Below are 26288 nucleotides of genomic sequence, written 5' to 3' on the forward strand. Positions count from 1 at the left end.
TCATGTAAACAGAAGAAAAAGTGGGGATAACCCCTCTGAATAATAAAGTTACAGATAATGAAGTCATACCAGAAAAAGAGGCTCACAAAGGAGATGAAACTTTATTAATATGCCAACAGAAGCTAAAGGAAGTTAACAAAATGGTAGAAGTTAGAACTGTATACATCAGGATTGGACGGTTAAGAAAAGAGAAAAGTAAACAATAGGGCATTATGAAAAGAGAGCTAACAGAAAGGAATGAAAGGGGGAAGCCATAGAGTAAAAAACATGTCAGTTCAGTTCAGTGGCTCAGTTGTGTCTGACTGTTTGTGACCCAATGGACTGCAGCACGCCAGACCTCGCTGTCCATCACCAATTCCCGGAGTTTACTTAAACTCATGTCCATTGAGTTGGTAATGCCATCCAACCATCTCATCCTCTGTCTTCCCCTTCTCCTCCCACCTTCAATCTTTCCCAGCATCAGGGTCTTTTACAATGAGTCAGTTCTTCGCATCAGAGGGCCAAAGTATTGGAGTTCCAGCTTCAGCTTCAGTCCTTCCAATGAATATTCAGGACTGATTTCCTTGAGGATTGATTGGTTGGATTTCCTTGCAGTCCAAGGGACTCTCAAGAGTCTTAGCCAACATCACAGTTCAAAAGCATCAATTATTTGGCACTTAACTTTCTTTATAGTGCAACTCTCACATCCATACACGACTACTGGAAAAACCATAGCCTTAACTAGACAGACCTTTGTCGGCAAAGTAATGTCTCTGCTATTTACTGTCCTGTCTAGGTTGGTCATAATTTTTCTTCTAAAGAGTAAGCATCTTTTAATTTCATGGCTGCGCTCACTATCTGCAGTGATTTTGGAGCCCCCCAAATAAAGTCAGCCACTGTTTCCCCTGTTTCCCCATCTATTTGCCATGAAGTGAGGGGACCAGATGCCATTATCTTAGTTTTCTGAATGTTGAGTTTTAAGCCAACCTTTTCACTCTCCTCTTTGATCAAGAGGCTCTTTAGTTCTTCTTCACTTTCTGCCATAAGGGTGGTATCATCTGCATATCTGAGATTATTGATATTTCTCCTGGCAATCTTGATTCCAGCTTGTGTTTCTTCCAGCCCAGCGTTTCTCATGATGTACTATGTATAAGTTAAATGAGCAGGGTGACAATATACAGCCTTGATGCACTCCTTTTCCTATTTGGAACTAGTCTGTTGTTCCATGTCCAGTTCTAACTGTTGCTTCATGCCCTGCATACAGATTTCTTAAGAGGCAGGTCAGGAATTCCTGATGGTATTCCCATCTCTTTCAGAATTTTCCATAGTTTATTGTGATCCACATAGTCAAAGGCTTTGGCATAGTCAATAAAGCAGAAATAGATGTTTTTCTGGAACTCTCTTGCTTTTTCCATGATCCAGTGGATGTTGGCAATTTGATCTCTGGTTCCTCTGCCTTTTCTAAAACCAGCTTGAACATCTGGAAGTTCATGGTTCACGTACTGTTGAAGACTGGCTTGGAGAATTTTGACCATCACTTTGCTAGTGTGTAAGATGAGTGCAATTGTGTGGTAGTCAGCGCATTCTTTGGCATTGCCTTTCTTTGGGATTGGAATGAAAACTGACCTTTTCCAGTCCTGTGGCCACTGCTGAGTTTTCCAAATTTGCTAGCATATTAAGTGCAGCACTTTCACAGCATTATCTTGTAGGATTTGAAATAGTTCCACTGGAATTCCATCACTTCCACTAGCTTTGTTTGTAGTGATGCTTCCAAAGGCCCTCTTGACTTCGCATTCCAGGATGTCTGGTTCTAGGTTGGTGATCACACCATCATGATTATCTGGGTCATGAAGATCTTTTTTGTAGTTCTTCTGTGTATTCTTGCCACCTCTTCTTAATATCTTCTGTTTCTGTTAGGTCCATACCATTTCTGTCCTTTATCAAGCCTATCTTTACATGAAATGTTCCCTTGGTATCTCTAATTTTCTTGAAGAGATCTCTAGTAGTTCCCATTCTATTCTTTTCCTCTACTTCTTTGCATTGTTCATTTAAGAAGCCTTATCTCTCTTTGCTGTTCTTTGGAACTCTGCATTTGAATGGGTATATCTTTCCTTTTCTCCTTTGCCTTTTGCTTCTCCTTGATTCATAGCTGTCTGCCTCCTCAGACAACCATTTTGCCTTTTTTGCATTTCTTTTCCTTGGGGATGGTCTTGATCCCTGCCTCCTCTACAATGTCTCAAACCTCTGTCCATGGTTCTTCAGGCACTCTATCAGATCTAATCCCTTGAATCTATTTGTCACTTCCACTGTATAATCATAAGGGACTTGATTTAGGTCATACCTGAATGGTCTAGTGGTTTTCCCTACTTTCTTCGATTTAAGTCTGAATTTGGCGATGAGGAGTTCATGGTCTGAGCCACAGTCAGCTCCTGGTCTTGTTTTTGCTGCCTGTATAGAGCTTCTCCATTTTTGGCTGCAAAAAATATAATCAATCTGATTTTGGTATTGACCATCTAGTGATGTCCATGTGTAGAGTCTTCTCTTGTGTTGGAACAGGTGTTTGCTATGACCAGTGCGTTCTCTAGGCAAAACTCTATTAGCCTTTGCCCTGCTTCATTCCATATTCCAGGGCCAAATTTGCCTGTTACTCCAGTTATTTCTTGAGTTCCTACTTTTGCATTCCAGTCCCCTATAATGAAAAGGACATCTTTTTTTAGTGTTAGTTCTAGAAGATCTTGTAGGTCTTCATAGAACCGTTCAACTTTAGCTTCTTCAGCATTACTGGTTGAGGCATAGACTTGGATTACTGTGATATTGAATGATTTGCCTTGTAAACGAACAGAGATCATTCTGTCATTTTTGAGATTGCATCCAAGTACTGCATTTCAGACTCTTTTGTTGACGATGATGGCTACTCCATTTCTTCTAAAGGGATTCCTGCCCACAGTAGTAGATATAATGGTCATCTGAGTTAAATTCACCCATTCCAGTCCATTTTAGTTCGCTGATTCCTAGAATGTCGACCTTCACTCTTGCCATCTCCTGTTTGACCGCTTCCAATTTGCCTTGATTCATAGACCTAACATTCCAGGTTCCTATGCAATATTGCTCTTTACAGCATCAGGCTTTACTTCCATCACCAGTCACATCCACAACTGGGTGTTGTTTTTGCTTTGACTCCGTCTCTTCATTCTTTCTGTAGTTATTTCTCCACTGATCTCAGTAGCATATTGGGCCCCTACCGACCTGGGGAGTTCATCTTTCATTGTCTTATCTTTTTGCCTTTTCATACAGTTCATGGGGTTGTTCTCAAGGCAGGAATACTGAAGTGGTTTGCCATTCTCTTCTCCAGTGGACCACATTTTGTCAGAACTCTCCACCATGACCCATCCGTCTTGAGTGGCCCTACATGGCATGGCTCCTAGATTCATTGAGTTAGACAAGGCTGTGGTCCATGTGATCAGGTTGGTTAGTTTCCTGTGATTGTGGTTTTCAGTCTGTCTGGCCTCTGATGGAGAAGGATAAGAGACTTATGGAAGCTTCCTGATGGGAGGGACAGACTGAGGGGTAAACTGTGTCTTGTTCTGATGGACGGGGCCATGTTCAGTAAATCTTTAATCCACTTTTCTGTTGATGGATGGGGCTGTGTTCCCTCCCTGTTATTTATCTGGGCTAAACTGTGGTGGAGGTAATGAATATAATGGCGACCTCCTTCACAAGGTCCCGTGCATGCACTGCTACACTCAGTGCCCCCAGCCCTGCAGCAGGCCACCATTGACCCAGGCCTCTGCCAGAGACTCCTGGACACATAAGGGCAAGTCTGGGTCAGTCTCTTGTGTGGTCACTGCTCCTTTCTCCTGGGTCCTGGTGCACACAAGGTTCTGTTTTTGCCCACCAAGAGTCTGTTTCCCAGTCCTGTGTAAGTTCTGGCGGCTCTATGGTGTGGTTAATGGTGACCTCCTCCAAGAGGGCTTATGCCATACCCAAGTCTGCTGCACCCAGAGCCCCTGCCCCCACAGCAGTCCACTGCTGACCTGCACCTCCACAGGAGACACTCAAACACAGTTTTATCTCAGTCTCTGTGGGGTCTCTGGGTCCTGGTGTGCACAAGGTTTGTTTGAGCCCTCTAAGCGTTTCTGGTAGGTATGGTGTTTGATTCTAAAGGTGATTTCACTCCTACCATTGTTCTGGGGCTTCTTCTTTGCTTTTGGACATGGGGTATCTCCTCAAGGCCGCCTTAGGGCCATGCAGCCACTACGCAGCTGCAGCTCCAGCGCCTACCATCTTCCTGGGGATTCTCTGCCCTTAGATGTGGGATATCTCCTCACTGCTGCCCTCATGCCATGCAGCCACTGCTCCCACAGATGGTGAGTGCAGCCATGAAATTAAAAGATGCTTGCTCCTTGGAAGAAAAGTTATGACCAACCTAGACAGCATATTAAAAAGCAGAGACATTACTTTGGCAACAAAAGTCCATCTAGTCAAAGCTGTGGTTTTTCTGGTAGTCACATATGGATGTGAGAGTTGGACTGTAAAGCAAGCTGAGCACTGAAGAATTGATGCTTTTGAACTGTGGTGTTGGCTGAGACTCTTGAGAGTCCCTTGGACTGCAAGGAAATCCAACCAGTCCATCCTCAAGGAAATCAGCCCTGAATATTCAATGGAAGGACTGATGCTGAAGCTGAAACTCCAATACTTTGGCCCTCTGATGCAAAGAACTGACTCGTTGTAAAAGACCCTGATGCTGGGAAAGATTGAAGGTGGGAGGAGAAGGGAAAGACAGAGGATGAGATGGTTGGATGGCATTACCGACTCAATGGACATGAGTTTGAGTAAGCTCTGGGAGTTGGTGGTGGACAGGGAGGTCTGGCATGCTGCAGTCCATGGGGTCACAAAGGGTCAGACATGACTGAGCAACTGAACTGAACTGAGATTGGGATGGAATATATTGTGAGGTGCTTCTGTGGGGGTTGGCAAAGTTACAGTTTCCTGTGCTGGATGATGGTTACAAAAGTGGTTGGTTTATAATACTGCTAAATATCTGGGTGTATTCTAATTGTATCAGTAAGTAATGTGTTTGGTTGCAAATAACAGGATGGTGTGGCTAATACTAACTTAAACAGAGAGCTGTTTATCTTGGCTAAGAGCTCCAGCTGGTGCCATGGTTCCCATGACAATCAGGCACTCAGTCTTTCTAGTGCACTACGTTTGGATTTCAGACACACCTTAACTGCCCCATGGAGGCAAGATGACCGCACTGTATCCAGGCTTCACCCTCTTCCAGGCAGCAAGAGGTGGCACTTACCACAAGGGAAGCTAAAGAAGTGAGTTTAGTTTTTCAGTTTCTTATGGCAGAAACTAACAAAACAAAAGGTAGTTGAATGTGAGTGTTGCGAGTGAACCCCACCTGTATGTACAGATTAGAGTGGTGGTTCTTAACTGGGAATGATTCTGCCCCACCACAGCAGATGTTCAGCAATGTATGGAGACATTTTTGGTTGCCAAAGCTTGGCAGGGGAGAGTGTGTGATGCTACTGGTATCTTGTGGGTAGAGGCCAAGGATACTGCTAAACTAACTTATGGCACACCAGGTGGCCCCCATGACAAAGAGGTATATGGCCCCAACTATCAGTAGAACCAAAGTCCAGAAACCCCAAAACCCTTTTGGGGTTCCATAAGGTCAAAACTGATTTAAGAGTAATAGTAGTATATCATTTGTCTTTTTTGCTTACATTCTTTCTTAGAAGTGTACTGTTGAGTGGAGTTTTCCAGGGCTTACATAACTGTAACACTGACTCCCTATTGATCAAATATAGAAACAGATGTGAAAACTATGTTCCATTACTCCAGATATTAAAAAGACCTGAGAAAATGTAAAACAGTAGTTGTCTTTACACTATTTTATGGAAAAATTATTATTTTTCAGTAAAAAATGTTCACATAGAATGGGTTTACTAGTAATTTAAATGAATAAATATTTAATTTTTTTGTTTTACTCAATACTGTAAATATTGAAAGCTATAACCCACAAAACTAAAACTCTTTGCCGGCCTCAGAATTTTTTAAGGATGTAAAGGAGTCCTGAGATCAAAAGTGTGAGAGCTGCTGGTCTGGAAAAAGTTGATTTTTAAATACCTGTGAAATGTGAAACCCATGAGAAGTGTAATTATGTATAGCCTGTCATAAATGAGGACTTGCATTATTTTACATATCTTTAGTATAGCCTTGGAGAAGGCAATGGCACCCCACTCCAGTACTCTTGCCTGGAAAATCCCATGGAAGGAGGAGCCTGGTAGGCTGCAGTCCATGGGGTCGCTAACAGTCGGACACGACTGAGCGACTTCAGTTTCACTTTTCACTTTCATGCATTGGAGAAGGCAATGGCAATCCACTCCAGTGTTCTTGCCTGGAGAATCCCAAGGGCGGGGGAGCCTGGTGGGCTGCCATCTATAGGGTCACACAGAGTCAGACACGACTGAAGCGACTTAGCAGCAGCAGCAGCAGCAGCAGCAGTAAAGCCTTCTCTGTGCCCTGACCCTATGCTGGAATCTGGGAGCACAATGATCAATCAAATAGGGTTTCATTGCAGCAATGTGGATGGACCTAGAAATTATCATACTAAGTGAAATAAGACAATGGAAGACAAATAGCATATGATATAACTTTCATGTTAAACTTAAAATACAACAGAAATGAACCTATCTGTGAAACAGAAACAGACTCACATAGAGACATAGAAAACAGACTTGTGGTTGCCAAGATGGAGGAGGGTAGGGGAGCGATGGGTTGGAAATTTGGGATTAACAGATGTAAACCATTATATATAGAATAAATAAACAGCAAGGTCCTGCTGTATAGTACAGGGAACTATATTCAATATCCTGTGATAAACCATAATGGAAAATAATATGAAAAAGAATATATGTGTATAGCTGAATCACTTTGCTGTACAGCAGAAATTAACACAACATAGTAAATCAACCATATGTCAATAAAATAGGGTTTCTGCTTTAAAGAGATTTCAACTATCAGTAGAGCTAAGTCACATTAAATGTGATGATTTTTAAAATTCTGCAGTAGAAGTATTTTCAGAGTGTGAGGGGTTACAGTGGAAAGCGCAGTGTTGTTAGAATCAAGCATCATATCACTCCTCATTCAGAAACTGCAACCAATTTATATGCTTTTGGCTCATCTTTTAGTGACTGTACTGGCGATATTTAATGAATTGCATGCAGACGTGGATCTTTACGCACTTCTGTTTGGAGAAAGTGTCCTAAATGATGCTGTTGCCATTGTACTGTCCTCGTAAGTAACAATATTTCTGCCTGGGAAAAGAGACTCTGGCTTCCTGAATGCTCTGGGCTAAAATCAGAGGCCCACCTTAAAAGTGTTAAATTTTGAATTGGGTGCTTTTCTAAATGAGGTTTATAGACTTAGTTGATAAAGTTATGTTGCTTTGTCCAGTGGTATCAGAATGTTGATACCTTCATAATATGGCTCCTGCAGGTTAAATTAAATGAATACACCATGGGGAGTGCTCCGCAGAGTGTAGATATCTATGTTTGTTGATACTTGTAAGTACCATGGTATAAAACCAGCCCAGTATTTCCTAATTCTCTCTCTCTTTAAACTCCAGGTCTATTGTTGCCTACCAGCCAGCGGGGCTGAACACTCACGCCTTTGATGCTGCCGCCTTTTTTAAATCAGTTGGCATTTTTCTAGGTATATTTAGTGGCTCTTTTACCATGGGAGCTGTGACTGGTGTCGTGACTGCTCTAATATCCTTTCTGTGGTTTCTGCACCCACCTGAGTATGATTATGTGACCTTGCACTTGTGAAAAGAAAGTTCTCATTTCCTCCTTTCAGAAATGAATCTTGAATTGGTTGTTCCACTGGGGGCTGGGGGCCCCCGAAATGTCATCCTTTGGTGAAACTTGACAGCTGATGGCCTAGTTAAGAGTCAGAGAAAATGTTTGAGAGTGTAGCTCTGGGCTTAGCTCTGTCCTCACCTTTGTGTTTCTCTTCTTCCTATAAACAAGCTGGAGACAGGAGCTTGGAGGAAGCGTCATTTGGGGGGTGTGGGAGACGGCACAGAAACAGTGGAAGAGCCAGGAGGCTAGGAATTGGAGACCACCTGTCAGGAGGCTGGAAGGAAGCAGGCTGTGAAGTACTTTAGCCCCAGACTGGCTGCTGTCATCCGCTGTTCCAGGCCATATGAGGGTAACATGGCCTTCACTAGCCAGGGGCTGTCTGTGGGAATTATAGCAAGGTGGCCTTCCTTAAGCCGAGGACTGCATGATATTGAGTTAGAAACCAACAAGCCAGTCAACCAACCAGCATAAAAGCAAAGTGTGGGAATGAGCAGGCAATCCTTCCACAGGTGCTCTGAGTTCTTCATCAAATCTTCCAATAGCATTTAGATCACCAGGGACCAATACAGATGTAATGGGAGCCACAAATGTGAGCCCCATCTTTTCAGCCTACAGTAGATACACAGATTATTAATAGAATTTATACAAGTTAGTAATGAGATTTTATCCCTTCAGGTTTTGTACCAAGTCTTTGAAATATGGTGTGTATTTTGCTCTTACAGGATAAATCAATTCAGACTAGCCATATTTAAGTGTTGGGTAGTTACATGGGGCTAGTGGCTATCATATTGGACTGTGCAGATGTAGATTGCTTTCTTCCTCAAGGCTCTCTGATGCTCTGAGGACTTATATTGCTCAGTGAAACCACTCAGGACATGGTTCTAAGCTGCACTGCCCCCCACCACTCCGTGGAATGGCAGTGTGAGGAAGGGAATTGCCAATCCCCAAAAGTGACAGCACTTTGTAGTTGCCCTTGGAGTTGTGCATTTCTCCCTCCCTCTCTCCCTCATGCATGCATTAGGCACCTGTGATGGACTCAGGCCTTAGTAGTCCACAGAGGTCAGAGTCTCCCTGCCTCATCTTCTGAGGCCTGCCTGAGGCACTCCCAGCACTGTCAGAACCCATCTACCAGTCACACCTCAGGCCTCAACTGTGCATCTCAGAAATATGGGCATTGCCAGGAGCACAGAGAGCCCATTTCTAGTTCCACTGGAAAGCTTGATTAACAAAACAAAACAAAACAGCTTTATTGAGAGGAAATCCACATGCTGTATAGTTCACCCATTTGGTTTTTGGTATATTACGTTATTATTTTTTTAATTGTGGTAAAATATGCCTAACATAAAGTTTGCCACTTTAACCATTTTAAATATACAATTCAGTGGCATTAGGTGCATCCACTGGTGCTGTGTGACCATTGCCACCATTTCCAGAACCTTTCTTATCATCTGCAACAGAAACTGTGTGCCTGTTGAATAGTATCCTCCCTATCCCCCCACTCCCAGCCCTCAGAAACCTCCATTCTACTGGAGAAGCTTCATTTTCTTTATATTCAAAACCATGCAGCAGCTTTGGGGCCCCAAAGGAAGAGTTGAAGGGAAAGAGTAGCCCTTTGGGGAAGGGTCCTGGGCTAACAGAGAATGATTCTCAGTGACCGTGATGTTTGTTGCTGGAGACAGTTCCTTGACAGGAGCTGACGTGACCAAGTTCACCAAGCTGCACTGCTTTCCCCTGCTGGAGACTGCACTCTTCTTTTTGATGTCGTGGAGCACATTCCTCCTGGCGGAAGCTTGTGGGTTCACAGGTGGGTTTCCTCTGCCCTTGGGTTTCCCTTACCCTCACTGTGGCTGGAGCTGTGGAAGCTTGAGGGGAGGGCAAAATTCTGAATAGCTGTGGCCTGGAGTTGATAAACCGCTCACAGAATGTCCATATTCAGGATTGCCAAGTGAGCCATGTGTGCTGCAGTAGGAATAGTTTAGTTTCCCCCAAAGCTATATATTTTTAAAAATATATAAAATGTTGAAGCTTTATTGTTTCAAACTCAGATCTTTGAGTACTCATTCTGACCATAAATAGATGCCTAGCTGCAAAAGTTACCGAATATATTAATACCTTGTTTGTAAAGTGAAAATGAAAGTCGCTCAGTCGTGTCCAACTCTTTGCAACCCCATGGACTGTCCATGGAATTCTCCAGGCCAGCATACTGGAGTGGGTATCCTTTCCCTACTCCAGGGCATCTTACCAACCCAGGGATCAAACACAGGTCTACCTGCATTTCAGGCAGATTCTCTACCAGCTGAGCCACAAGGGAAGCCCACCTTGTTTGTATCCTCCCCTGAATTGCTATGTTACTTTACAAACAGTAGTGATAACAAGCAAAATATATATCTTTTTAAAGATCATTTTGCATCTACTCAGATGAGTGTGAGCACAGGTTTTCCTTGTTTTGTGTCTGGTCTGTTTAATCATCGTTTTTCAAGACTGTGTTTTTATGGTGCTAGATTCATAGGTTATTAGTGTGGGTGATTGTGTGTTGTTACTTCTTCACATTCTCTCATTAAAAAAAAACTTAATCATTGGATTTGTTCTGTTAGAAAACTCAAGTACAGTTGCTCTCCATGACCCAGGTAATTAGGAAGTGCTTTTTATCATCTTTTCTAAATACTGCAATGTATCTTTATGTGACCTACTTCCTTTAAAACTTGACAACCATCTGTAAATATATAGGCAAAGTCCCAGGTGTGTTAATTGTCTTGAACAACAAAATAATCACTATTAACCAGAAATCTAGATTTTTCAGGGCTGGGATAAATGGACTAATACTCTGGATCCATTTTGTCTGAATCCCTGGACCATGCAAAAATACAAAGCATTGGTTTGAAATTAAATTCATTCATTCAGCAGAGAGGAATATGACAGCAGTGTGTGACCAGTACATACTTCACAGTCTCTATGAGGGAGTGAATGCTGAATGCCACATCGAGATGGTCAATTCAGTGGGAGTTTAGAAGAGGGGAGAGAATACCCTTAAAACTGGAACAAGGTGGAAAATTGAGGGCCTTGGCTTTGAAGGAGGGCAGAGTTGGGAGAAGGCAAAGGTTGATATGAGAAGTGGGGGCGGGGACACTTTCAGTAATAGGCAAATTTCCAAAACTTTCAGGAAGTGGGATACGCTGGGCTTTCCTACCTTAACTTTTTGTTTTAGGGAGAGATTGTTTCCAGCTTCTTTCCCTGCCCCCTTTGTATTTTTCTTGAATTCTCTTGCCAGGTGTGGTGGCTGTCCTTTTCTGTGGAATCACACAAGCTCATTACACCTACAACAATCTGTCAGTGGAATCCAGAAGCCGAACGAAGCAGGTGAGGGAGAGCCGTGTGTCCTCACCAGTGATCTGGAATATGAGGGAGTGGACCCACAGGGTTTATGGTTTGCTTTTCCCTTTCCGTGCAGCTCTTTGAAGTATTACACTTCCTGGCAGAGAACTTCATCTTCTCCTACATGGGCCTGGCACTGTTTACCTTCCAGAAGCACGTTTTCAGCCCTGTTTTCATCATTGGAGCTTTTGTATCCTTTTTTGGTTCCACCATTTTCTACACAGAGAGATGACCGCTTCCAGGGAAGCCATAACAACAGTAATCTCTGGTTTGGCGGGGAGGTGACTGAACCAGCACTGGTTCATGGTGTTTTTATGATGAGAAAGCGTAAGTGGTAAATGTATAAAGCTAAAAGTATTTGATTTCAAGGACTGATGTTGATTCTAGGTGCCCTTTCTGAGTTTTCTGTGTTGATGTTGTTGTTTAGTGACTAAGTCATGTCCTACTCTTTGTGACCCCCTGGATTGCAGCATGCCAGGCTTCTTTGTCCTTCACCATCTCCTGGAGTTTGCCTAAACTCATGTCCATTGAGTTGGTGATGCCATCCAACCATCTCATCCTCTGTCACCCTCTTCTCCTGTTGCCCTCAGTCTTTCGCAGCATCAGGTTTTTTTTTTTTTTTTTTTCCAGTGAGTTGGCTCTTCACATCAAGTGGCCAAAGTATTGGAGCTTCAGCATCAGTCCTTCCAATGAATATTCAGGATGTTGTTTCTAGTTACCCTTTCTTCATTTTCTGTGTCAGATGGCCTTTCTGTTACACAGGTGGTTGGCAGGTGGTAGTTTGTTTTGTAAAGCATCCTTCCTAACAGATCTAAAAATCAGCAACCCATATCTGTCCCCCAAATTGTTTTTTCTCATTGGCACATGAATTCCAATCCAAGAGGTTAAGCTTCTGTGACCCTTGCTCTCAACTGCACGTGGGTACAGGCAGCCTGCATGTGGTATGTGTGCTTTCACCCATGCCTCCCCATGGTGGAAAAGACCCCCCTTTTGTTTTTCAAAAAAGGAAATGGAGAGGAATGGAAAATAAAATGGAGAAATGCTTGGTTCCTTGATTTAGTCCTATTGTGACAGCAGTTTTTTGGAAGAGAGACAGTTTGGGGGTTGGCTCCTCTGAAGTGAGGAGATACATGAATGCCCAGCAGTGCATTGATAGATGAAGACTTTGCTCTCTTGGCCTCAGACCCTATTGTTTTCATTAAAGTGAACTCTTCTGGGCTTTGAAACTATAGCAGTTCAGCTCCAAACCCAGAGCAGGAGGCCACTATTGCTGCCTATTCTCTTTTGCCTTTTCTGAGGCCTCGTGGTTATCCTTAGATCTTGGGATGCTGGTCCCCCAAAGAGGAGTGTTTTTCTCTTCTGAGCTTTTCACTTATTGTGGAGGAATAACTGATACTCACCAAGCAGCTAGAGAGAGAGACAGTGGCCTCATGCCATGCCAGACTCCTGCCTGTTAAGAGTATTATCTGCTTCAACTGGGCTCATTTCCTAGGTTTACACACTCACCAGACAAAGAGCTAAAGATCTGGCAGATCAGTGTTTTTATTCTTAAGAAAGACCTTGCATGTCTCTCTGATTTGTATTCTTAGCATGGCATCCTGTGAGACATAGTGAAAGCGCTGCCCTTGTTTACGGTGGGGGCCTTGTTCAGCGGAGAGCCAGGGCCTCTGTGAATCCTGAAGGCCACTTCCGCTTGAGGACGCCTCTTCTCTCCTGTTAAAAACAAAACAAACACAACAGTAGCAAAAAGGAAAAGAGGGAGAGAGAGAGAGAGATAAAAGAAGCAGAGGAGAAGTTCGAATTATATCCTAGGGAAGGCAGAAGAGAGTCCCACCCTTGCTTCAGTCTGAAACAGCTGCAGCTCCGGCAGCTGGTGGTTGCTCTGCTGAAACGGAAGCTCGCTGTTCCTCTGGCTTGCACAGTGGTTTCCTGCTGTGAGCAGGGCAGTGTGCCTCTCTCTGTTGGGCTCTGTTCTAAACTCAGCAAGTGACGAATGACCAGTTTCCTTGAATTCTTTGGTTTGCACAGTGAGTTCCTCTTCCACACTCTACCTTTCCTCCATCTCTTACCTCCCCAAAGACATGTTAGCCACTTTGGCAGAGAACTCTCCCCAGGCTGATCCTTGTGAGAAATATGAATGTGTATTCATTGTATAAATACTGTAAGCTTCCCCACCCCTTACTTGTAGGCTCTTCCTGGTCATACACACCCTGAATGTTTACCAAAGCTTACAACCTTACCCAGCAAACCTTCTGTTTATAGTTTGACACAGGTTAGTAATTTTTTTCTTCTGATGATTTTTTTTCCTCCCAGTAGAGTCCAAACACACTCTTTACTTCTCTTAACTCTGCACGCCAGCCATGGTACCTTAGCTTCTCTCTGGACTCATTTTTTTTTAGATAGATCAAGAGACTTGGTCTGTATCAGTTTAATCAGATCAAAAAGTTACAACAGTGTGTTTAACAGGCCAGAAATTATCTCTGTGAGCAGGAGGTTGGGAAAATTGGCCAGTCGAATCCCACTTGCTGCTGAGACTTGTTTAGAGGCAAATGAGACAGCCTGCCTTCTCTGTGCAACTCTCCTGATCATAACAAGGTGTCACAGTGTTCCTGAAATTCTATGCCCAATCAGAGGTTGTGTGAAAATGCCATTTGGGAAACATGTTGAGCCCTTAACCTCCATCTGGTGGTCAGGTTGCCATCTTCTTGGGGAGAGCCGCCCACATCTACCCACTTTCCTTCTTCCTCAACTTGGGCAGAAGGCACAAGATTGGCTGGAATTTTCAACACATGATGATGTTTTCAGGTAAAAAAAAAGTCAATAAAGTGAGTTTTATTAAGCAGGCAGTGTAAGTATGATTAAAATGAAATCAATAAGGTTCATAAAAAGACAGAAATTCAAGTTTCTGGTTCTTTGGGATCCCTTGAAGTGCTGAGTAGATAGACAGACATATTAAATAGAGCTGATACTGATTTTGTAAACCATACTACCACATGTGAACATTTTCCTCTAAAATACTTGCATGTTTATCTCTATCACCCAAGGAGATATATACCTGGAGATATATATGTATTTAGAGTGCTTGATTGTTTTCTAGTAGGTGTTCATAACCCTTAATCTTCCAGAAGGGCTTCAGACCTATAATTAGAAGGAAAATAAGTCTTTAATGATGAAGAGTACAGGCCAAATTATTTGACACCTCCCAGCTTCAGTGTCCTCTCATAATGAAATTGAAATAATCAATTGAGATCTCTCCTAGCTCTAACTTTCTAAGAAATAAAATGCACTCACATTAGCAAGATGAATCCCAAACTGGAAGATAAGAGCCATGATAGTTCTGCTTGACTTACACTGTCTCCCAGATGCCCCCTGTTCAGTATAAAGCCGAGAAAAGTGGAGAAGCCACTGAAAGGACAAAGGACAATAAAGAAATATGTGAAGGAAAAGAAAAGAGAGAACAATTGGCATGAGCAGATGGTTCAGTGAGAGTGGAAAACATCCGATTTTATAGACAAGACTCAAGTAAGAGCATCCCTGCAGAGCAGAGGGAGAAGATAGTGGGTTAAAAGGCCACTGTGACCCTTAGAGGTACCTCTGTCTGGGAAGGGGGAGGGGATGTACAAGAGGGACAGCAAGCAAGTGGCAGCCCTTTACTGCCACACAGTAGTTCTTGGAGGCCTCAGAGGGTCATACTAAAGTCATATCATTAGGCACTGCTCAGCAAAGCAATTGTGTTGTCTTGTACTCCCTTGCATCTCCATTTAAGTACACAGCCAGCCCTAAAGATTTCCTTTCACTCTGACACACGTTTGTTGGGCATTCCCTTCATAAAAGCCATGCTTCTAGGTTGTGGAGGATATAGAAACCAGCTTTCTTCAGGGAGCTCACAGTCCACTGAGGGGAGACACTATATAAAAGCTAACTGTCTCCCAAGAGAGGGTGGTGAATTGCACAAAAGAGATGTGACATAAATGTGGGGAAAATCAGGGCCCAGGGCCATCATCATCCAGAGGGTAGCCTTCCAACTGGGCTTGGATTCAGTGGCATTTCCGGAGGCAGAAGGTCAAAAGGGCAGGAAAGCATTGCTGTGTGTGGCCTTTTTAGGGAAGAGTCCCTTGGACTGCAAGGAGATCCAACCAGTCCATTCTGAAGGAGATTAGCCCTGGGATTTCTTTGGAAGGAATGATGCTAAAGCTGAAACTCCAGTACTCTGGCCACCTCATGCGAAGAGTTGACTCATTGGAAAAGACTTTGGTGCTGGGAGGGATTGGGGGCAGGAGAAGAAGGGGAGGAAAGAGGATGAGATGGCTGGATGGCATCACTGACTTGATGGACGTGAGTCTGAGTGAACTCTGGGAGTTGGTGATGGACAGGGAGGCCTGGCGTGCTGCAATTCATGGGGTCGCAAAGAGTCGGACACGACTGAGCGACTGAACTGAACTGAACTGAATGGTCTGGTTTAAACATGAGACACACAGGCTAATGCAGAATGCGGGTGAGGTTGGAAAGGGAAATTTCATGTGAATTGGTGCAAACCTTCAAGTTGCACGTGAATCACCTATTGGGCTAGTTAAAACTGATTTCTGGGCCCTACCACCAGAGAGTGATCTGAGGGAATGGAGTGGGCCCCAATAATTTGCAGCTCTAATGTTTTCTCAGCTGTTGCTGCTGCTGATGGTGGTTTGAAGACCACACTTTGAGAATCATTGCTGGAGTCTAGACTACAGAGAAGCCCCAGTGCCATGCCAAAGAGTTGGGCTTTTATTCAAGAGCATCTAGGAAACATTAGTGGCTTCTCAGGAGGGCAAGACAGAGTAGAGCCTCCATACATATGAGAAAATGCCAGTGGAAAAGAGGAAGATGAATTGGAGATAACTTGGTCACCTAGATAAAGTGTGTTCATCATCTTCTGTGTTAAAAGACTGAGAGATACACAGTACTGTTTAAAGATATCTGCTATCAAAACTATCAAAATTATTTTCCTCAAGGCTATGAAAGAAATACCTGAGGTTCCACTTTCATATTGCTTACATTGTTTACCTAATAAAGAAAAATGGAGCACACATTATCACTCTCTGACCCTCAGGTTTTCTTCTTTGAGATAGCATCCATTTAAAGGTTGAAATATTAAGCGATGTCATAGCTGGCTGTAGGATGATCTAGATGTGTGTCAGTATTTCAATAGGATAAATTAATAGAGTACATCAACCTTGCTCTGTTTTTTAATATAACTTTTATTAAGTTGCTCCAGTGAATTGCAGTGAAGTTCTCAGATGAATGAAATCATGAAATTGTTGGGAAAAGTGGAAAAATATACAAATAAATATAGTGAGTATAACTTTTCATTCTCATACGATACAGGCAGTCTTACCCATGGTGAATAGGAATTTATGCTGTGTACTGTGCTTAGTCGCTCAGTCATGTCTGACTCTTTGTGACCCCATGGACTGTAGCCCGCCAGGCTCCTCTATCTATGGGGATTCTCCAGGCAAGAATACTGGAGTGTGTTGCCATGCCCTCCTCCAGGGGATCTTCCCAACTGAGGGATGGAATCCAGGTCTTCCACATTACAAGTGGGTTATTTACCATCTGAGCCACCAGGGAAGCCCAAGAATACTGGAGTGGGTAGCCTATCACTTCTCCAGTGGATCTTCCCAGCCCAGGAATTGAACCGGGGTCTCCTGCATTGCAGGTGGATTCTTTACCAGCTGAGCTACTAGGGAGGCTCTTATAAAAGGGTACTTATATACTATACTTATTATATGTTTAGTTTTTATCAATAAAATTTTGTGGAAATTTGTTTTTTTCTCTTTTATGTACATACCTAATATCCGTGATTTTTCCTCTTGGCCCACAAAGCCTAAAATATTTAGTATCTGACCCTTTATAGAAGAAGTCTTCATCTCCTGATATAGATCAGGTTATATTGTTACTTCTCTGCCTGGCTTTGCTAAGGAAATGCTGTTTTGTACATTTCACATATTCATACCTACCCTGTATCTTAAGTTTATAACGACTGTATAGCACTTGTGTAGTGCTTGAATCACAGACTTGGAAAGCTTATATTATTATTTATATTTCTTTTTATTTCATGTTACTAGCAGGGGAATTCTTTCAGTAATGAAAGAGTGTTATTATTCTAAGGGGCTCCCCTGGTGGCTCAGTGGTAAAGAACCTGCCTGCCAATGCAGGAGATGGGTTCCTGGAGAAGGAAATGGCAACCCACTCCATATTCTTGCCTGGGAAATCCCATGGACAGAGGAGCCTGGCAGGCTACAGTTCATGGGGTCACAAAGTGTAGGACATGACTGAGCAACAAAACAACAGCAAGGCCATATGCACTTTTGGTTTGATGGGCAGTTGTATGTTTCTACTTTTTCTGATGAGTAGACTTTGGTGCTTGAGTTTCTTGCTGATTGCCAAATACTAGCATCAGTGTGATTCCATGGGTATGGGATAAGCTTCACAGGTACTCTCAGCAGATCTATAAAAGTTGTTTATTTAGCCACACACCAAATTAGATCCCAAACTATGGGGTATTCACATATGGGATTCTCACAATGTGCTGTACAAAACAGGGCGGTGTTTTTCTTATTGCCTTTGGGCATTTTGCAAAAGAAGACTTCAAATAGGAGGAAATTGTTTAAATTCCTTTAAGGTTCTTTCTGTAGAAAGAACTTGACCCTTGAAGCATAAGCAGATACAATTTATTAGACTTGTGTGGCTAAGCAGTGGGTCTGGGGACAAATTGTTATTTATCCTTATGACAAGAGAGTTTCCTCTTTGATCTCCACAGGCCTCAGGGGAGCGATGGCATTTGCACTGGCCATCCGAGACACAGCATCCTATGCACGCCAGATGATGTTCACGACCACTCTCCTCATTGTCTTCTTCACTGTCTGGATCATTGGTGGAGGCACGACGCCCATGTTGTCATGGCTTAATATAAGGTTGGTTTGAAACAAGGCCAGTTTTGTGTCTAACTATGTCACTATTCCCATGCAGAGGCTGCTACATAGAGCTTAGCACATGGAAGCCTTATATATATATATTTTTAGTTTTGTTTGGGGAAGGATTAACATTTTTTTAAAATTAATAAAAATTCAGAGTATTGAATTTTCCATGAAAAAAAAATCATTAAAATGTTTGTGGGTACAAAAGCAGAGTAAGAAACACCTGGACCTTGCTAATGCTGAGATATTAAGGCAAGAATTCAAAAAGTCTTAAAGCTACAGGACAGGGAATAGACATAGCTGCTAACAGTGTCTGGCATTTCATACTCCTCTGAAATCAAATCTACGGGCTTGAAAAATAAGCTCATCAGCTGGAAGTAAGGAGAAGCAATTAGAGTTTTGTTTTAGGAGGAAACTATGCTGCGCTTCTTCTTGCTTGCATGCACAGAAGAGGTGACATTTCCTGCATCACCCTCATTTCTTGCATCACCCTCATTTCTTGCAGCCTCATGGACATCCCCTGCCTGTGGTTTTGTTAGCTGTGTCAGGATGGAGGAGCACTGACCCAAGTTTAGGTTTTTTTTAAGAGCATTTGAATTCCAAGCTGTGCTTGTGAGCTGGTCCAGCATCTTACAGTAAAGAGGACATTGAAATGGGTTGAGAGACTTATACACTAACTCTGGCCCTGGTTTAAGACAAGTCCCTCATGCCTTTGGGCCTCCATATGTCTTCATGTTAAACGAAAGCGTGCTGTCAGCTTTTCTCCAGGTCCCTCTAGCTCTGAGTGTGCACTCTACGTCATTGGCGGTGCCCTCACCACCTGCCTCAGTTTCAGATCTGCAGAGGGTAAACATGCTGGGGATGAGAAGACTCTGGTGGCACATAGGTATGAAGAATTCTCTGAAAATCCACAAGATGGCAATGTTTTTTTCTTTTTTTCCTTTCTCTGCTGGCTGCTGGTTTGTGTGGAGCTGACAACTGCGGAGCACACCTAGTTTGGAGAAGAAAGAACCAACAAGGATCTTGCAGTGATCCTTGGGGTCAGGGAGAAAACGGGTTTGAGAGAATAGTCTTTCCCCTCTGGAACTTTTATATTGATGGGAGGCAGGGGTTGCTGGGCATGGCCACCATTGATTGTCACCAGGAGTTGTTGGTGCTGGCTGCACCATTTCTGAGCTACCGTGTCTTAGCCTCAGATCTGGGTGGGTCTGCAGAACCTGGGTGGACTTATCAGTAAGAGTCTTCTGATAGCTAAAACTTGTGCTGCAGCTGTGTTTTGAGATGCCAACACTTACATTAAGATATTCCTCATAGCATTCCTATAAGGGAGCTAATACTATTATGTTCATTTTAGAGGAAACTGAGACATAGAGCAGTAACTTGCCCAAGGTCACAGCGCTGTAAGTGAACAAGCTGGGATTTCAACCCTGACATGCTCTTCACTACTGTACTATACTGCCCAAAAGGCTTGCTGTGTTAGTGACTGTTTTTGTGTTGGAAAATCTGGGATGATTAAAATTTCAGTTTCTTGGTATGAATCTCAAGAGGCACATGAAGGAAAATAGTTCATCTATGGAAATAGAAATCTGAAGAAGAAAATGTACAAATTTTTGGCTTTAAACTTGAGACATAAGATGGTACCATCTCTGTTCTGTGTAGCAAAATAAGAGCAAAAAAGGTTTACCCTGCACACAGTTGAGAATCTGCATTTGGTGACCTCTCTGTGATTACTTCCTGCTCCAGTTTACCTTGTCACCCAGTAGATGCCCTGGATGCTCAGAGCCAGGTTAAATCGCGTTTTTCAGGCTATTTCATAAGTTCCTTTTCTGATGACCCCACCTATCATTATCCAGTGAGAGTAGAGAGTTGACTTTTGACATTTTGCCCATTCTCAAACCCACTTCAAAAAGTGGGTCATTGAAATAGTCCTGCCCAGAGCTGAGAGCATGGGTCTCTTTCCCTGATGCACACAAGCTGTATATGTACACATATAATAATTGGGTTGTTGTGTAAATATTACAGTGATATATATAAATTAGCACTTAAAAATAACAGCTCCTACATGGTAAAAGGTCACAAAATGACTGTGAATATGAAAGATCCAATTTTTCCACATCCTTGCCAGCATTTGGTATTGATACTTTTTATTTTACCTGCTCTAATAGGTATGTGGGGATACCTCATTGTGGTCTTAATTTGCATTTCTCATGGCTAATGATGTTGAATATCTATGGTGACATATCTGTTCAAGTTTTTTGTCTGTCTTCTAGTTGTATTGTTTGTTTTTTATTGAGTTTTGCATTTGTTCTAGAAACTAGTCTGTTTTCAGATATGTGTTTTGTGAATATTTTCTCCTACTCTGTAGCTTGTCTTTTAATCCTTTTAACAGTCTGTCATAGAGCAAAACTTTAAATTTTGATGAGATGCAAGTTATGTTTTTTAAAATGCATCATGCTTTTGGTGTTAATGCCTAAGAACTCTTCATCAAGCACTAGTTCCAAAGATTTTCTTCTATGTTATCTTCAAAAAGACTTTTTAGTTTTATGCTTTACATTTAAATCTGTGATCCATTTTGACTTAATTTTTAATATTAGACATGAGGTTCAGGTTGAAGTTTTATTTTGTCTGTGGCTATCCAGTTGTTCCGGGGTTCACTGGTGGCTGAGCTGGTAAAGAATTTGCCTGCAGTGTGAGAGACCTGGGTTCAATCCCTGGGTCAGGAGGGTCCCCTGGAGAAGGGAACGGCTACCCACTCCAGTATTCGGCCTGGAGGATTCCATGGACTGTATAGTCCATGGGGTTGCAAAGAGTCAGACATGACTGAACTTTTTTTTTCACTTTCATCCAGCTGTTCCAGCATAATTTGTTAGAAAGACTATCCTTACTCCATCGAATTGTTTTTGCTTCTTTGCCAGAAATCAGTTGGTGGTATGCATGAGAGTCTCTTTCTATTTGCCCTGTTGATTTATATGTGTGTACCTCCAGTAGAACCATACTGTTTTGATAACTATGGTTATAAGGTCAACTTGAGCATCAGGTAGAGTGGGTCCTCCCACTTTATCCTTATTTTTCAAAATTATCATAGCTATTCTAGTTTCTTGCCATGTATATTTTAGAATGAGCTTGTCCATATCCTAAAAAAATTGTGCTTGGGTTTTCAAAGAAATTGTGTTAAACCTGATTTATCAGTTTGAGGAGAATTGACATCTTTACCTTGCTGAGTCTTCAAATCCATGAACATGGCATGTTTCTCTGTTTATTTAGATCTTCTTTGATTTCTTTTATCAATATTTTATAGTTTTCATTACACAATGTCTGTGCACATTTTGTTAGATTTACTTCTAAGTATTTCTTCTTCTTTTTGAGCTACTTTAAATGTTATTCTATCTTCAATTTCAGTTTCCTTGTGTTCATTGCCAAGATATAGAAATATAGTTGGTTTTTGTGGGTTGATCTTATATCCTGCCACCTTGCCAAATGTTGAATTTTATCAAATGCTTTTTCTATACTAGTCCATATCATTATATTTTGTTGTTGTTTAGCCTGTTAATATGGTAGATTACATTGATTAATTTTAAAATTTCAAACCAGCATTGCTTCTTTAAAACGAGTCTTGCTTGTATAACTGTTTTACATATTACTGAATTCTACTAGCTAATATTTTGTTAAGGATTTTTGTGTCTATGTTCATGAGGGATACTGGTCTGCAGTTTTCTTTTCTTGTATTGCCTTTGTCCGATTTGGTATCAGGCTAATCTCACCTCACAAAATGAGTTGGGGCATACTTTCTGAGTCTTCTGTTTTCTGGAATAGGTTGTGTAGAATTGGTGTTATTAATAATTCTTCTTGAAAGTTTTATGAAATTCTCCGGTGAAACCATCTGGTCCTTTAGTCTTCTTTTCCAGGAGTTTTGTTACATAAATTATGAAGCCAATATCTTTAATAGCTATAGGGATATTAAGATTATCTATTTCATATTGGTGAGTTGTGATAGTTTGTGAAATTGGTCCATCTCATCTAATTGTCATGTTTGTATTGTTCATAGCCTAACCGTATTGTTGTTTTGGTGTCTGTGAGATCTATAGCGATATCCCATGTTTCATGCATGATATTGGTAATTTGTATCTTCTCTGTATCTTTCAGTCTTGCTAGGGTTTTGTCAATTTTAATGATTCTTTTAAAGAACTAGCTTTTTACTTAATTGATTTTCTGTGTTGTTTTTCTGTTTTCAATTTCATTGATTTCTGCTTCTATCTTTATTCGTTCCTTCTTTCTATCCAACTCTACCCGGACAGTGTAATGAAGCAAATTGTGCCATGGGTAAAAAATACAGCTGGTGTCAGTTCATTACATTTTTCCAGATGTGTATAAATAGTGATTGTGTAGGAGACAGAAACTGACATTTACAGTGATTACATCAAAACAAAGTCCCCCAGACACAAGGTAATGAGACTGATTGGTTTTTCTGGCTTGTGGCTTATGGTGTTAATGACCACGAATCATTTATGTGAAGCAGGTTCTTATTCTAAAATAATTCAGAAATCCCCTGAAGTTCAGGGTGGTGTTTTGAGCTCTATGACCTCAGTGAAATCAATACCAAGTTGTTTCTTACTTCCCCAGGCTGTTGACAGAACCCTGATAAGGCACTTAGTGGCTTCTCAGAAGTTCAGAAGCCCAGGGTAGGATGTGGAGTTAACGATGACTTTTAACAAACCTAGTGGAGGTGATGGAATTCCAGTTGAGCTATTTCAAATCCTGAAAGATGATGCTGTGAAAGTGCTGCACTCAATATGCCAGCACATTTGGAAAACTCAGCAGTGGCCACAGGACTGGAAAAGGTCAGTTTTCATCCCAATCCCAAAGAAAGGCAGTGCCAAAAAATGCTCAAACTACCGTACCACTGCACTCATCTCACACACTAGTAAAGTAATGCTCAAAATTCTCCAAGCCAGGCTTCAGCAGTATGTGAACCGTGAACTTCCAGATGTTCAAGCTGGTTTTAGAAAAGGGAGAGGAACCAGAGATCAAATTGCCAACATCCGATGGATCATAGAAAAAGCAAGAGAGTTCCAGAAAAACATCTATTTCTGCTTTATTGACTATGCCAAAGCCTTTGACTATGTGGATCACAATAAACTGTGGAAAATTCTGAAAGAGATGGGAATACCAGCCCAGCTGACCTGCCTCTTCAGAAACCTGTATGCAGGTCAGGAAGCAACAGTTAGCACTGGACATGGAACAACAGACTGGTTCCAAATAGGAAAAGGAGTACGTCAAGGCTGTGTATTGTCACCCTGCTTATTTAACTTATATGCAGAGTACATCATGAGAAACACTGGGCTGGAAGAAGCACAAGCTGGAATCAAGATTGCTGGGAGAAATATCAATAACCTCAGATATGCAGATGACACCACCCTTATGGCAGAAAGTGAAGAGGAACTAAAAAGCCTCTTGATGAAAGTGAAAGAGGAGAGTGAAAAAGTTGGCTTAAAGCTCAACATTCAGAAAACAAAGATCATGGCATCTGGTCCCATCATTTCATGGGAAATAGATGGGGAAACAGTGGAAACAATGGCTGACTTTATTTTTTGGGGCTCCAAAATCACTGTAGATGGTGACTTCAGCCATGAAATAAAAAGACGCTTACTCCTTGGAAGGAAAGTTATGACCAACCTAGATAGCATATTCAAACGCAGAGATATTACTTTGCCAATAAAGGTCCGTCTCTTCAAGGCTATGGTTTTTCCTGTGGTCATGTATGGATGTGAGAGTTGGACTTTGAAGAAAGCTGAGCGCCAAAGAATTGATGCTTTTGAACTGTGGTGTTGGAGAAGACGCTTGAGAGTCCCTTGGACTGCAAGGAGATCCAACCAGTCCATTCTGAAGGAGATCAACCCTGGGATTTCTTTGGAAGAAATGATGCTAAAGCTGAAGCTCTAGTACTTTGGCCACCTCATGCAAAGAGTTGACTTATTGGAAAAGACTCTGATGCTGGGAGGGATTGGGGGCAGGAGGAGAAAGGGACGACAGAGGATGAGATGGCTGGATGGCATCACCGACTCAATGGACCTGAGTTTGAGTGAACTCCGGGAGTTGGTGATGGACAGGGAGGCCTGGCGTGCTGTGATTCTTGGGGTCTCAAAGAGCCAGAAATGACTGAGTGATTGAACTGAACTGAACTGAATTTCTAGTCTGTGTATAATATAAAATGAATATAACCACAAATCCAGAACCAGGTCACTGCCTTCCAGAAATCCAACTTGTGTTTTTAAATTAGAATTTTATGATTGTTATTTTATTTTATTTTTATTTTAGACCATTTTTAAAAATTGAAATATTGTTAATCTATGATGTGTTAGTTTCAAGTTCTTTTACATCATAGTTTGTTATAAGATACTGAATATAGTTCCCTGTACTATTCAGTAGGACCTTGTTGTTTATCTATTTTATATATAGTAGTGTGTATGTTAATCCCAAACTCCTATCCTCCCACCCACACTGTCCCCTTTGGTAACCATAAGTTTGTTTTCTATGTCTGTGAGTCTGTTTCTGTTCTGTAAATAAGTTCATTTATATCATTTTTTGAAATTCCACATATAAGTGGTATTATATATTTGTCTGACTTACTTCTCTTAATATGATAATCTCTATGTCCATCCATGTTGCTGCAAATGGTATTTTTCATTCTTTTTTATGGCTGAGTAATATTTTCATGTCTGTGTGTGTGTGTGTGTGTGTGTGTGTGTATTTGTGTGTGAGAGAGAGAGAGAGAGAAAGAGAGACATCTTCTTTATCCATTCCTCTGTTGATGGACATTTAGGTCGCTTCCTTGTCTTGGCTATTGTAAATAGTGCTGTGTGAACACTGAGGTGCATGTATCTTTTCAAATTAGAGTTTTCTTTGAATATATGCCCAGGAGTGGGATTGCTGGATTATATGGTAGTTTTATTTTTAGCTTTTAAGGAATCTCCATACTGTTTTCCATAGTGGCTGCACCAATTAATATTCCCACCAACACTGTAGGAAAAGAAAGTGAAGTTGCTCAGTTGTGTCTGACTCTTTGCAACCCTATGGACTGAAGCCTACCAGGCTTCTCCGTCCATGGGATTTTCCAGGCAAATGTACTGGAGTGGGTTGCCATGCCCTTCTCCAGGGGATCTTCCCAACCCAGGGATCGAACCCAGGTCTCCTGCATTGCAGGCAAATGCTTTTTACCCTCTGAGCCACCACACTGTAGGAGAGTGGTGGCATTCATTCTCTAGCATTCATTGTTTGTAGACTTTTTAATGATGGCCATTCTGACCAATGCGAGGTGATACTTCATTGTAGTTTTGATTTGCACTTTTCTAATAATTAGTGATATTGAGCATGTATTTGCTATTTTAAAACATGATGACAAAATTCCCAAATTGCTTTCTGGTAGTAAACTACTACATGGGGGCTTCCCTAATGGCTCAGCCATAAAGATTCTGCCTGCAATGCAGGAGACACAGGAAACTCAGGTTCAATCCCTGGATTGGGAAGATCCCCTGAAGGAGGAAATGGCAACCCACTCCAGTATTCTTGCCTGGAAAATCCTATGGAAAGAGGAGCCTGGTGAGTACAGTCCATGGGGTCACAAAGAGTTGGACACAACTGAGCAATAAACTGTGTAATATTTTTTTTTTAGTCTCTTGAGCAAGTGTTGTTATTCACAAAGGTGTAATTTTGGCAACTTCAAAAAACTATCAGATGAGCAGATTCAGCAGATGAACCTTGTATATGTCCTGAGCACATTTTGGTGACATGGTGGCCATCCTCTTGGAAGGCCCAGCTTCAAGTGACACGCCCATAAAGTGGTGGTGGTGATGGGGGGATCAGTGACATACACCCAGGCAGCCAAATGAACAGGAAAACCTTCATACCCCAGAGTGCAGCAATACAGTCATTCAAGGACAAGTAAGGACACTCTGCTAGGTATAATCCTGTCACACTGAGAGTTTAAGATAAAGCTCTGTGTAAGATAATTTAAGGAATAAAGGCAAGGAGAAGCTCTGAGCTCTTTATGTAATATCCTTTGCAACTGGATATTTTAAAAGAATTTAAAGATGCTACCTTCTAGCCTGTAAGTTGT

General features: G+C 41.9%; 2 protein-coding genes across 3 annotated transcripts in view; one reads left to right on the forward strand and one right to left on the reverse strand.

Annotated features, from left to right (window-relative positions):
- Positions 1-26288, forward strand: part of SLC9A7 (solute carrier family 9 member A7) — a 174962-nt gene that overhangs the window by 113482 nt on the left and 35192 nt on the right. For both annotated transcript variants that reach the window (XM_070290264.1, XM_070290263.1), the window contains exons 6-12: positions 7179-7284; positions 7616-7757; positions 9549-9654; positions 11119-11207; positions 11299-11412; positions 13916-14027; positions 18019-18172. In XM_070290264.1, the coding sequence (XP_070146365.1) occupies positions 7179-7284; positions 7616-7757; positions 9549-9654; positions 11119-11207; positions 11299-11412; positions 13916-14027; positions 18019-18172 (823 nt within the window). The remainder of the gene's footprint in view (positions 1-7178; positions 7285-7615; positions 7758-9548; positions 9655-11118; positions 11208-11298; positions 11413-13915; positions 14028-18018; positions 18173-26288) is intronic.
- CHST7 (carbohydrate sulfotransferase 7) overlaps positions 12747-26288 on the reverse strand; it is a 76860-nt gene continuing 63318 nt past the window's right edge. Inside the window, exon 2 of the mRNA XM_070290266.1 lies at positions 12747-12935. The gene's annotated coding sequence lies outside the window, so the exon portion shown is untranslated. The remainder of the gene's footprint in view (positions 12936-26288) is intronic.

This window comes from Ovis canadensis, chromosome X, assembly GCF_042477335.2.
Source record: "Ovis canadensis isolate MfBH-ARS-UI-01 breed Bighorn chromosome X, ARS-UI_OviCan_v2, whole genome shotgun sequence".
NCBI lineage: Eukaryota > Metazoa > Chordata > Mammalia > Artiodactyla > Bovidae > Ovis > Ovis canadensis.